Source organism: Perca fluviatilis, chromosome 9, assembly GCF_010015445.1.
Source record: "Perca fluviatilis chromosome 9, GENO_Pfluv_1.0, whole genome shotgun sequence".
Classification (NCBI taxonomy): domain Eukaryota; kingdom Metazoa; phylum Chordata; class Actinopteri; order Perciformes; family Percidae; genus Perca; species Perca fluviatilis.
In genome coordinates, this window is record NC_053120.1 from 33,771,884 (window position 1) to 33,786,003 (window position 14,120).

Below are 14,120 nucleotides of genomic sequence, written 5' to 3' on the forward strand. Positions count from 1 at the left end.
TTTTCTTTACTTGGCAAACTATCCACTTTAGTACTCAACAGTGGTAATAATTTGATAGTTGCTCATTATAGCATGATAAATATCTTGTTAAAATGAGAAAATCCTCTTGTTATAATGAGAAACGGAGCAATTTTATTATTAAGTGTTGAAGATAAGTAACGTAATAAAAATAGGAATACATATAAATGAGACATTTAATTTAAAAATATAATATAATAAAAATGATAATAAAATATTATCAATTATGTAATAAAATGTCACTTATGAGCCCCCATACTGTAGTTTCCTGTCATTTCTGAGATGTTCTTATAGAGCATTGTGGGACCATTAAGGTTTATTCCACCTCATGAGTTGCAATAAAATTTAAAATGAAAAGGGCTGAAGTTGTGTAGGCTACTTCTGTAAACAAATAGCCTTATAGCCTACTTTCTGGTTTAGTAAATTGAAGTCCCTATAGGTGTTGCACATAGTCGCCTGTATAATATGTAGCTGTGGATGTTGCATTTGCCCCAGGAGACTGCTTCCTGTCTGTGCTCATTTTAACCATGGATGTTTAATTAGAGACTGTGCTGAAGCTGAATGGTGCTCATCCTCAAACACAGAGAGCATCGCGGATGATTCATCGGGCGCCTGCAGCATCCAGAGGACCGTGCGCGTTCACGCGTTGCGAAAGAGAGAGGAGGAAAGAGAGGGTGAAAGAGGAGGTGAAGGGAAGGGGGGGGGGGAGATATGGTAATGAAAATGATGGCGACCGATGCAGAGGAGATAAGAATCCAAACAAGCCCCTGTCCCATCCCCGACAACAGTCTCAGCACTCTGTCCATCAAAATTACGCGGAAAAACCAGGATAGACACTGGAAGTTGCGGTTTATTTACCTGCAGTGCTGTGAGTACCGACATTCAACACGACGTTTACAGCCAAACACCATGCAGGCTAACGTTCACTAGCCTGGTCAGAACATATTGGAAATGTGCTGCCACACTAAATTTACCGACATTTGGTCTGGTCACGACAGCATAATACATGTAGCTTATAGGCTAACATTAGAAAAACCGAAATGAATGAAGGCATTTAACCTGAACCAAACTCCGTAACCACGGATGGGGCACTATATAATCATTTCAACAGGGGAGAAACTAACGTTATAACACAGCCATGCAACGCTCGCGAGGACAAACGTGGAAAAACGGTGTGCCTGTGTGTGTGCGTGTGTGTGTGTGTGTGTGTGTGTGTGTGTGTGTGTGTTTGTTAAAGAAATACATTTTGCTCATACTGCAATAAAGATACCAGTACAGGTAACATACCTAGCAAAACATGATCTTCAATGAATCATTCAGATTTACCATTTAATTCTGCATGCATTTATATAAACCGACAAGCTCACTTATCTACATTTTTTTAATTACTTACGTCATGCCCGCCTGCTTTTCCAAAAGTTGACATACATTGTATTGAAATAGCCTACTGCTAGCTTGGTTTTTCCCCTGTCAATAATATCTGATTGTTTGCTAACACAAAACATAGCGTGCTATCTTTAATGTTCTCAAACAAGCTAACGTTCCTATCATTAAAGTTTAGTTCTGGCCTACAGGCTAACATAATGGCGTGTGGGCTATCAATATAATATGGCAGTTAAAGGAGAACAACTGCTTGTCCCACCCAAGGGGGTAAGCTTCGCTTCAGAACTCGAACCTCCTATAGCGCCATTTTGATGCTACAAATGATCACCTCCCGTTAGCATTCCATTGACTGCCATTCATTTTGACGTCACTTTGACAGCGAATAACTTTACATCTGAAGCGTTTAAAGACTCTATTTGTCCATTGTTTATTTCTAAAGAAACACGACAATGTATAAAAGGCTCCATGACCTTGTACCTCACGTTATGGCTCCGTAGCAGACGTTTTTGTAAAAATAGGCTAACGATTGTATCACATAGTAGAGGAATTACCGTATAGTACAGGAGAAGCTCGCAGGCAGTTTCGACTTACATGAGCTGTTTAGGTTTAATTACTAATGTTAACTAGCATTTTAGTTAGCAATAATTAGCCTGTGCCCATGTTATCTCCTTACATATACCTACGCTCTCCGTCTCTGCAAGATTGGGAATGATTGAGCTTTCTCTTGGCACAGCTACCAGAAGACTTACAACTTTCAGACAGGTTGCTCACGTCACATTTACTTCGTCTCTCTCAGTTGGAGGCTGTGCAGTAACACTCAGCTCTCACTGGAAAAGTGCTTCTAATATCCTTCACTGGTCTCCGTCCAGAGCAACGGGATCTGTTGGTCCATTCTTATATACTGTCTATGGTCCCACCTCCTTGGCGACCTATCTTGACGTGATCTTGACGACAGCATGCGCTAATCGGTGGGGGGACTGGTTGGTGTCATACTTGTAGTATTGCCACTCTTCCGTCCGAGACACACCAAGAATTTATGGCACAATGTCTGTTCAGTCTGACACAGTGACTGTCGTGAAAGACAAAAATATGTGTAATCTGATCCTGGCATAAAAGGGTTTAAGTTTAAGACGAATAATGCTTATAATGCTGTCCGTCTTTTTGTCTGTCTGTCTGTTTATCTGTTTTTCTGTCTATCTGTAAGACAACACAAGTTATTGAGTCTATATTACGTGCCTCGCCAGCTGTGAGAACACAGACAATACAAAAAAGATTATGATGACATGTCGCCATATGTCCCTCAGCCATCTTTAGAGCGGTGGTGGGAGAGCACAGAAGAAGATTGATAAGAGAATCATGAAAAATGTTCAGGCTGATTCAAAATGACAGCTTATTTCTAGTGATGATGGGAGGTCCATGGAGTGCAAGTGATGGATCTGAATGCGATCTGAAAGTGACCTGCCTCATCAATACAACTATCAACGTGTGGTGACAGAGCGGCGGTTAATGGTGGTTATTGTCATCACAATAAAGGGTCTGTCAGCTGTCTTGCAGTGTATAGGAATAAACTGTCTGGAATTAAGTAATGTATGCATGAAAGCTTTTGCATCAAAGTAAGTCTTCAGAAAGAGCTTTTTTAATTGAATGCGGTTTTCAGAGTCCATTAAGTTTCCAAAGGTATGACATTAATGTAGCATTGACATTAATATTAATTATTACCTCCGCTAAGGGGGGTATGTTTTGGGTTAGGTTTGTTCGTTAGTTTGGTTTGTTGGTTTCTTTGGCTGTCTGTCAGGAGGGGTTACGGAAAAACTACCAGCCCAATTGTTATAAAACTTGGTGAAAGGGTGTTGCAATGGTCGAGGAAGAACCCATTACATTTTTGGAGGGGATCCGAAACACGAGGCGGATACACAAATTATTTTTCACTTTCATTAATGTTGCGAGATAGGGCATTTGTGATGCATTCATGTGGTGTCGGAATAATCGGAAAACTTATTTCACGATTGGGGAAATTGAAACATGAAAACCATCTAGTTTTGACATGGCCGTAATATTCTGAATAGAGAACAGTATGCACTTTCCATCATTCCAGTTGAGTTAGTGGTAATGAATGATTGTGTATGGCAGACTGTAACTAGGCATGAGCCAGTTACCGGTTTCAAGATATACCATCTATACCAGAGATGGTGTGGGCAGTTTTGAGAAATGTATTTCATTCTACAACTGTGAGTAAATTGAAAAAGCAGATGGATCAGTAGAGGGGGACCAGTTACAGTGAAAGCTCAGCTGAGATATCTAAAGTTTTTTGAGTTTGTGCTGGCTGTTGGTAGTGTGGGTTTGTCATTTTACCTTCCACTGCAATCCTGCCTGTATCTGCTTTTTTAAACCTTCTCTGACCTGGAAATTGAAGGTGTCAATCAAAATCTTTGGTAATTTTCACACAGCCTTTAAAAATTGCTTTAGAGTTGACTCAACACCTCTTTGACACAGTCTCAATAACTCATAGATTGTTTAGTTTTTTATTACTGACGTTTATAAAATTCCAGAAATCCGGACTTATGAGAGTATGACATTAGACTTGTAACTCTACTTTGATTGGACGCCAGTGGCTCATGACTTCATCACATTACAGTCATATCATTGAATCAGAGTCTCTTCATTTTAATATATATATTTGTATATATATATGTTTTTTTTTAATCTATTCTGAAGAGTACCTGTTGACATTTTGTCTGCAGCACTATTTGTGGTAGTTTTTTTCTTCCTATGGTTTTGTGTCTTAGTGACTGAACACCAATCTTTGACATTGTTCCAGTATTAAGCAAGATCGCTGCAGTCGGCAGCGGCGAAACAAGATACAATGTAAGTTAATAGGACAATTGTCCATCTTGTATTTACCTTCACGTGCTCGTTTTGCCACTGACAGGCTCAGATTAATAGTCTTAAGTGTCTGACAACATTATGGAAAGGATCCCTTCAGAGATAGACCTTTAAAACCTCTTTGAGACCTTTCTGTTTAACCAGAAACAGCTCTGAATTTCCTAGCGCTAAACCCACCGGATTCCATTTAAAAAAGCAATATTTTTAGCGTGTATAGAGACATCATATTTTCACATGTAAATCGGTAAACCATGTGTTTATTTCAACCAAAACTAGACTTGTGATGGTTGGAAAGTGGAATGAAAAAAAAAACTGCTTTTCATAGTTTAATTTAGTTTCTGTCGACTTTGAATGAAGTGTATTTTTATGATGCTAAAATTATTGTTTATTTACATGGAGTCTGGTGGCTTTAGCGAACGCAATTTCACGGATGTTTTTATGTTTAAAAAAAGGATCTTACTCTAACAGAAAGGTTGACCTCCTTAGAAATCCTTTCCATAATGTTGTCAGACACTTAGAATATTAATCTGAGCCTGTCAGTGGCAAAACGAGCACTTCTGTGAAGGTAAATACAAGCTGGACAATTGCCCTATTAACTTACATTGTAGCTTGTTTCATCCTTGCAGACTGCAGCAATCTTGCTTAATACTGACCAATGTCAAAGATTATTGTTCCCATCAGTCACTTAGACACAAAAACATAGGGAAATAAAGTCCAGGTTAAAAAAAAACAGTAGTTATCCTTTAAGTTGGTCTGAATTTTGCACCTTTCTCAATACTTTGATTGATCTGACCAAGCTCTGTTTGTCTATCTAGATTTCTTGACAATTGCAACAATATTGGGAACTGGAATCTTAGGTGAGTACTTTTATCTTTTTACTCAAGATACAGAAATCACAAAAGTTAACTGACCGTCCAAAAACCTCAATATCACACACATACTTGTAGAAACTTTGGTGGATTTGGGGAATACACTTTCTGTTTGTATTTGTTGCACAACAAAAACTATGCATTAGGTCTGCGGAAACTGACCAATTATAATTCCAGGAAAACATACCTGTAGACAATTCATTGTCTCAGAAATAATTGTGATTAACAATATAATTGTCTCTTTCAGTCAAATTTAAAAATATTTATTTATGTATTACTTTTTTAAACAAATTAAACTTGAATGAATTCCAGGATACATATTTTGGTTATGTCCCTGTTATGTGACCCAGAGAATGTAATAACACAAATACACAGCCTATGAAGGAAATGCCTCTTTATTATCATAAAACATGTTTTCTAACTGTATTCCCCATTTGTCATTTGTGTTGCTCTGAACCTGTATAGGGTTAAGTGCCAACAACTAACAATTGAAATAATAATAAAAAATATATAGCCCGCACAATAATCACTTATATAATAAAAATGTGACATATATCTAAACAAAATCAACAATTACCAGTCATACGCCTTAAAGTTTTAATGCGTAACTTTTTGATATTAATGAACGTCCGTTACATTCAAGCCATTGCCAAATGAGTTGCTCCAAAACTATTTAAGACTAGCAGCTCCACAAAACTCTCTCTGTATGGCTATGTTCAGATTATTGTGGCGTCAGGTGACTTTCCTGCGCAGAAACTCGAGTGAAGATAATTACCTCTTCTGAAGAGTCCATCATGTCTTTTTAATCCTCCGTGTCCTCCTTGGCTACTAGCAACTGCGTGGAGGAGGGGGGGCAGTATGCAATCACGGAAGGCTTGTGTCATGTGGACGTGCAGAAAGTTTTATTGTCATTACTTAGAATTCCTCATGGGGGCAGCAGAAACTACGCACTGTAGCTTTAAGATCTTAGCTAATGTAAACAATTTGTTGTGGTTAAACAAAGAAACCATGATTAAATAAATAAATTGACAATTAGACAATTATGTATAAATTGTTACAAGCCTACATACCTGACGACTAGTTTGAATAAGGGACTACATTTGATGACAAATAAGATTGAAAACAAATACTTGATGATGAGGTAGAAGTCCTGTATCTTCACACCAGATTGAGATTGGATTGACAGGATTTCTGGAACATAAAGATCAGCTGGATATGGGGAACACAATCTTTACAAGATACACAAACACATTACTACAAATTTAGAGATCACACTGTTGGCACAATTTTCATAAACAGGAATAAGACAAACAGTCCTGAAAATGTACTGTCGAGTAGAATTAACATCTTTCTCACCCTCTCTCAACATTGGCATTATAAGGTAATTGCAGTGAATTGCGTGTGTATAGGCATGTTTGACTCAACTAATATGATGGTTAAAACCTTGGTGAGCTAGACCTATATTTGTTCTTTCTAGGAGACCACCTTTTTATAATATCAGTTAATGTGGAACATAATTAAGGCTCTGTCCATCTCTTGGTTTATATTGGCAGAGCAAATTTAGCTGTGGTTTATGAAGTGTAGTTAACACCAGGTTTTTTTGTAGAGGTGGAAATTACATGGGACATTACATTTAACTACTTTGTTTTGAGCAGGGTCTTCATGTAGTTCCACAAAGGTGGAGCCCTGCCAAGTTAATACTTGTTGAATCACTTAAATCTCATATTGAAATCAGCCCCTATCCATAAAAGTTTATGGTACGTTTAATCCAGAGTGGACAGGAGTGCTGTGAGAGAGAAAAATGAGTAGAGACAGTGATAGACAAGCAGGTATACACTGAGAAAAAGTCAGACATGCCTTCAAATCTTCTTAGGTGGGAATCAAATTCACAAACAGCTCTACCTCATTTAAATTTCTAGGTCTTCCAGTAACGATAGCTCATGCTGGACTGGTGCCTTTCCTCGTCTCCTTTCTCATTGGTTTCTTTGTCCAGGTAAGTAATTCATAGCCTCAATGGACTCGTATTTTCTCAAACGACTGGCATGGTCTATGGAAATTTAAGATACTGTCACATTGATTTTACTATTGATACATTTGTTGTGCTTTTATTAATTTTTTTTATTTTTTAAATGTTTTGTAAGGTGCCCTTTGGTGTCTTGAAAGGCACTGACAATAATTATTAATAATAATTATTATTACTGAGAAATAAGCACAAATTAGTCTCAACTGTCTCCAAAATGAGATCCTTAGAAATTATCATATGCATATACAGATGCAGCTATTATAACAAAGATTACCCATTCACTTCTAGTTAGTAAGACTCTTGGAGCTTGCTCTAATGCCTATAACTAGAGCTGGGCGATATGGAAAAATCTAAATATTACGATAGTTTTGACCAAATACATCGATGTCAATATTGCGGCGATAGTGTAGGGTTGACTATTGGTGCTTTCACAAAATATTACCACAATGAGTTTTGATAAATAAGCAACAATAATGTGGATACAATGACTAAGTGGGTAAAAAAGGCAAAAAATAAAACAGCTAGTAAGTCTGGTAAGTTCAGAAAATGACATCGCTTTACTGTAATGCAGCCTTTAAAACCAGAAAAAGACAACACCAATCATGTTGCAGTTGCAAAACTAGAATGCATTATGGGTAGAGATTGTCCGATACCATTTTTTCCTTCCTGATACTGATTCCGATACCTGAACTTGCGTATTGGCTGATACCGAGTACTGATTCAATACCAGTTTAACAAATCAATCAATCAAATTTTATTTAAAGTGTAAAATCAACATTAAAAATGGTCTCAGTGCACTTTACAATCAAAGGAACACAGATATAACAGACAGCAACAAAACAATTCAACAGTTTTAAAGCAGTAATAATAAACAATACAAAACCAGTGTAACAAGTGTAAAAGGTTTGTTAGTGCAGGAAGCAGAAAGGATGGTGTGTTATGGTTGGCTGTAGTATAAAAAGTAGAGGTGGGTTTTCAATCTAGATGTAAAAATGACTACTTTGTGAGCTTCTTTAACATGTAGTGGGAGCCCATTCCACAGATGAGGGGCACGGTAGTAGAATGCTCTATAACCAACTGATTTTGTGTTTACTAGGGGAATTGCCAGGAGACCAGAATCAAGGGAGCGGAGAGTGCGTCCCGGTGTATATGGTGTAATAAGCTTACATAAATAAGGAGGTGCGAGTCCATGCAGGGCCTTATACTGTATGTTAAAAGAAGAACCTTAAAATCAGCTCTAGCTTGCACTGGGAGCGAGTGAAGAGAGGACAGAGATATGTGATCATATTTTCTAGTTTTTGTCAGGATTCTGGCTGCAGTGGCACAATTTGGAAGACCAGAAAAACACATTGCAACACTGACATTGCAGTAATCAAGTTGGGAAGACACAAATGCATGGATTACAGTTTCAGCATCACAAAATGATAAGATGGGTCGAACGTTTGCAATGTTTCTGAGATGGAAAAATGCTGTCAGTAATAGCCTTGATGTGAGACTGGAATGTCAGCCGAGGATCAAAAATCACAAGTGACCATGTTTGGCTGGTTTTACTGCTAATAGCTTTGTTTTTATCAGCATTCAACAGCAGAAAGTTCATACCCATCCATCTTTTTATGTCTGATACACATGCCTCTAAATTTAGCAGTTGGGAAAGGTTGTACAGGTATATATAGCTGGGTATCATCAGCAAAAATACATTAATTTAGGTTTTAACAGCTGTATCCTACTATCCCTGTATGGATGTGATGTGATTTATATCATTGTTGTAAGGTCTGGCTTGGGTTAAACTCTTTGTGAAACATGAACAAACACAAACAATGAACGCCGCAGAACGTTTTTATCTATATTATCCAGTCATAACGGAAAAAAAAGAACATAAATAAACTACTTTTAAGTAGATCTTCTTCTGGGATAAATTACATGTTAACTTATCGGTGCATAAACTCCAGTACTTGCCAATACCGATGCCAGCATTTATCGCATCGGAACATCTTTAATTATTGGAAATGCCCATATCTAAGAGCTGATTGGTTTAGATGTTGAAGCAACAATGTTGTCTTTAATTTTTCATTTCAATTGTAGAGATACTGATACTGATTTTATTAGTCAGTGTTACGGGCGGCTAAGCTAACCGTGCTCGTTAAACAACAAAACACTGCTGCTTGTTGGCCTCGGTATCCTCTGGCAGCTGACAGCGAATAACTTCCTCTTGAGCTGCTCCAGGGTCATCTCTCTCTAGCAGACATGTATAAAGTACTAGAGACCCATACTTGAGTAAAAGTACAAGTGCTCTATCAAAAAAGTGACTTGAGTAGACAGGGCTCCAGACTAACCTTTTGCCTTGGTTGCACTGGTGTGCCTAACTATTTTATTTAGGTGCACCAGTACAAAATTTAGGTGCACCCAAATTTTTCCTTGCATCGTCTTTAATGCTGAATGGCAATACACGATATATAGCTCTGTATTTTTTTTAAAGTGGGCTAAATGTTCAGTTTTAAGTCAAAGACACTTTTCACAAGCTCATATATTAAAACAGATTGTGATTAAAATAAAATGCAAAGACACGGTTTCCTTTACCAGTTTGAAAATATACAGCTGCAACACTATGTAAATTAAAGTTATCTGTGAAAGCTCCTTCACTTGTTTTCAACAACAATAACAGACTGATAAAAGAGAAAGAGGACGCCCGGATAGCTCAGTTGGTATATATATAGAGCTCCGACTCCGAACTGCGGCCCTTTCCTGCATGTCATTCCCCCCTCTCTCTCCCCTTTCATGTCTTCAGCTTTCCTATCAAAAAAAACCCAGAAAGACATAGTTAGTGATGGCCAAATGAAGCTTCGCAAACCACTGTCTTTATTTTCTGAGCTCACTAGATGGCGCTCTCGGTTCAACAAAGGGTTGAAAACACATTGAATTATCATTCCTTTAACCTTTTTCTTTGAACGGAGAAGGCCCAATGAGCTCAGAAAATAAAGACAGTGGTTTGCGAAGCTTCATTTGACCATCACTAGACATAGGGAGACAGAGGAAGAGAGGGGGAGTACGATGGACTGAAACGTATGCTACTCACAGAGTGACGGCTGACTCATTATGAATGGGTCCAGCACAGGTCGAATGCGCTTTGGCGGGTCAGCGGTGTTACACACTTCTTGTGTAGGCTATGAAATGTCTGTATCGTCACTGCTCTGCATTTTTATGAACTATTATATTCTTGCAATGGGTCACATCTCTCGCCCAGGTCCAGCAGGCTCCGTAACTGAAGTTAGTTGCATTTAATAACTTGTGTTATTCGCCGCGGCGGCTGCAATAACAGAGAGTTACCAGCGGAAACACTGGTACCAATACAGGTTTCCCTCTCATACTTAACAATATACAGCTGTGTTAATAACAATTAAAACTGTAGACAAATGTCAGCAGTTTGGACCGGCGGCGCTGTGTCTCTCCATGTTGCAGGGGAGCCGTGTGTGAGTGAATGGGGCCGGGGCTGCGCAGAGGAGAGATCCAAACACAAGCACGGCTTTACAGAAGGAAGGGGTCATGTAACGCAACATTAAACCATATCGATATAAACGACATCGCTTTGTTCGTGGAGAGGCAGCGGATGCGACGACGTTAGGTGCACCGGTGCGACCTAGGAAAAATCTTAGTCGCACCCTAACAAATTTTGGTCGCATGTGCGATCAAATGGGTCGCACTCTAGAGCCCTGGTAGAAGTTGAGGTGCTCTTTAAGCACCACACTTAAGTAGAAGTACTAAAGTATTCAAACATTTTTGTACTTAAGTATTGCAAGTAGTTTATTTTAAAATGTACTACTCAAATAATGAAAGTATTGTGTTATGTAGTTATTAAAGAAAGCAGTCAAAAGTTTGTACATCATATTGTTTATATTATGTCAAATGTTAACCAAGGCTGTAGCCAAAGGAATTAACAATTATTAAATATATAATATTATATTAAAAATGCCAATTATTAACAAATACTGAAATAAAATGTGTATTTATCACACTGTGCAAGTAAAATGAACATCCTCTCCAGCACAGTAACGATTAAAGCCCCAAAAAACGTATCACACACCAGCTAGTAACATGTGTGATGAACAGGAAAGTTAGAAAGCTAGCAAAATACAGCTTCACATCACAGGGTAAAACGGTTAAAAAAAAAAAAATATAGCGTGTGAAATCTGGGCAGAATATCATTTTTGGACAGAACGACATTTAGATTCACCGTCGTTTTGCTCGTGGCTTAAAATGGGTTTTGACATGTTGCTAGTCTACGAATGGCTAGTCTCAAAAATAGATATTCACACACATGAAACAGGCTGGGCACATTACACTGTGCTCTGCACATTAACAAAGCAGACAAGTCTTGTTCAGCTATTGAAAACAATACTCAATGGGTGCTGGTGGAAAAAGGAGCCTGAATCGGAAGCATAATCTCGTTTGAGTCAGAGCAGGTGGTGGCTGGAAACAAACAGCGGGTGAAGTGTTTCAACGACAGAGCATGATACATTCTGGGTTTGAACAACATGTGGAGGCTGAGACCTTGCGAGGCGGGTCTCACAGGCATGTGAAACTCTGTGGAAAGGCAGGCAAGACTGCTGATTCTCTGTGGGCTGACTCAAACTGGGACAAACAATGGGTAGCTAAACAACTGTTTCTCATCTCGTTCCTGGCACGATTCTGCCAGGAGAGCCTGAATGCGTGGTTCCCAACCCTGGTCCAACTACTGGCGGGGTCCCCATGGCAACTGCTGTGGCACGGGTACGCACTATCACTGCTGGATGGTTCAATATCCCACCCTCCTGTAATAAGCCAGCAGCTATGGGCCTGGCTGCTGAGTGGGAACGCTTGGAGAGGCTAGGTTTTCCCCCTGCCGTTGTGCGCACTATCCAGGCCGCGAGAGCCTGAATAGAGAAAGGGGCAGAACCCACATTGTGTCCTCTGCCCCTCTTGTTAACCTAATATTGGTGGATAATGATTTGGCTCCATCTACAGTTAAAGCCTATGTGGCGTCTTTTCGTCCTGCCACGAAGGCTATGGGGAGAGGTCGGTTTTTGCTGATGCGTTTTTTGGTGAAGCGTTTTTTGAAGGGGGTCAGACAAACTCCTCAATGGGATTTAACCCTGGTGCTCCTGTCGAGCCTCTAGCACAAGTTTCTCACAGGATGCTGTCACTGAAAACAGCGCTCCTCCTCGCTTTGACGTCGGCTAAGAGAGTGTGTGATTTATGCGCGCGTCGGTTCACCGTCCTGCCTCTCTATTAGAGGCTTCTTTACAGCCAAATCCTTCACTGAAAGTTTTAACGAACTCTTTTCGGTCAAGGATGTTTTCCCTTGAGGGTTTTTCCCTCCCCGCCTCATAACAACGGTGCGGAGGAGGCGCCTCACCGTCTTTGTCTTTCCGCCAACTGCTCTCATCCACTTTTCAGATGACACATTTCGTCTCAAATGGGCCTAATGTTTCCTTTTAAGACTTGAAAACCAGCCTACATAAATCAATATACATAGAGAATGCAATAGCATGAACTGACTACATTCATTTAAAAAACAAAATATAATAATCTATATTTTCTATCCTATGCAGGCCTTGCTTATCTACTTGTTTGTGGAACTCCTTCAAAAATGTCAGGTGGTGCAGCTAGAATCTCTTAAGGTAAGCAGCTGAAGAAACCCTGTCCCTGCATTGGGCTTTTTAGACTCCATTGGTAACACAGAGCAGGCTTTGGCACAAAAGTGACAAAAGTGCAAGCTATTTGTATGTGAATGGAAATCTAAAAAGATGATATAGGGCAGTAAGCACTTGAAAATCAAACCAGAAAATGGAATGCCAATTCTTTAACTGGTGTGTCATTCTCAATTTCTTTTGACTGAACAGAATGGGTGTCCGTATGAAGTACTGCTAAACTTTCAGATGTTTTGACTGGTCATAACAGGAAAGGCACAGACATATTTAGTTAACAATGGGTAATTTACATTAAGTACCAGTAACCCATGACAGTGAGTAAGCATGAATAAAACCAGGACCCTGGAACTAGCTCACCGAAATGGAATGCAGTTGTTTTCAGTGTTATCAATTACACTCATGCTTTTCCTGCTATGACAATGCTATAAAAATGTCTGCTGTGAAAAAGGTCTATTTCAGTAGGATACAATTTACCATACATGGTAACAACAGCTAACTTCTTCCTTATGATTCTTTAATTTAGCTAATATTATGTCTCATTATTAGTAATACATGTTGACAGACAACAGGGAGAACATTCTTTAATTTTGATTAATCTGTCTATGTTGATCTTAGACAGGTGTCGCAGAGTGTATTGTGATGGATCAGGTGGGCGTTGAGGATCCAGGCCCCACAGAGGATGAGGATGAGGATGATGATGAAAATGCACAAGCAGGTAAGAAACCTTTTTGTTAAGCGTTATGAATGGACGTTATGAATGAAATCTTCTTAGGGCCCTATCTTGCACTCAGCACAATTGCCTTTGTACACCAACGCATGTATCATTCCTATTTTGCACCCGATGCACAGCGGACTTTTCTCTCCATAGACGCACATCGGTAAATTAGGGAATGTGTTTGCGCTCCCGGGGGCGGTTCAGCAAAAAGAGGAGGCGTGTTCAGGCGCAAACTTTCCCTGGTGCTATTTTGCAGTTTCAGAAAACAATTCCGCCACAGACTAGGAAAAACCTAGTCTAAAGTCAATGGCGCTAGTCTAAAGTCAGTGGCGCGTTATTCAGATGCTATTTTAGGGACGCATGCTTGGCCATAATGTAGCGCGTGCACAACGTGCATTCACTTTGCTTCTCTCATCTACACGGATGCAGCAGTTCCCATTTTTGCAAACCATACATAATTACAAGGAAAGATATTACTGAAAATGCGCTTCAGGTGTTTGGATAGTTCAGGAGGCACTTTACAGTACAGTCCTCAAAAAGTCGCA

At 39.3% G+C, this 14,120-nt stretch overlaps 1 protein-coding gene across 3 annotated transcripts in view; it reads left to right on the plus strand.

Annotated features, from left to right (window-relative positions):
• Positions 1 to 562: 562 nt before the first annotated feature.
• The window catches only part of si:ch211-51h4.2, a 102,651-nt gene continuing 89,093 nt past the window's right edge, over positions 563 to 14,120 (plus strand). Inside the window, exons 1-5 of one of the 3 annotated variants that reach the window (XM_039812286.1) lie at positions 563 to 886; positions 5,100 to 5,141; positions 7,073 to 7,146; positions 12,762 to 12,830; positions 13,476 to 13,575. In XM_039812286.1, coding sequence (XP_039668220.1) covers positions 730 to 886; positions 5,100 to 5,141; positions 7,073 to 7,146; positions 12,762 to 12,830; positions 13,476 to 13,575 — 442 coding nt within the window. In that variant the 5' untranslated portion in view covers positions 563 to 729. The remainder of the gene's footprint in view (positions 887 to 5,099; positions 5,142 to 7,072; positions 7,147 to 12,761; positions 12,831 to 13,475; positions 13,576 to 14,120) is intronic. The other 2 variants (XM_039812284.1, XM_039812285.1) reach the window with 2 other exon arrangements.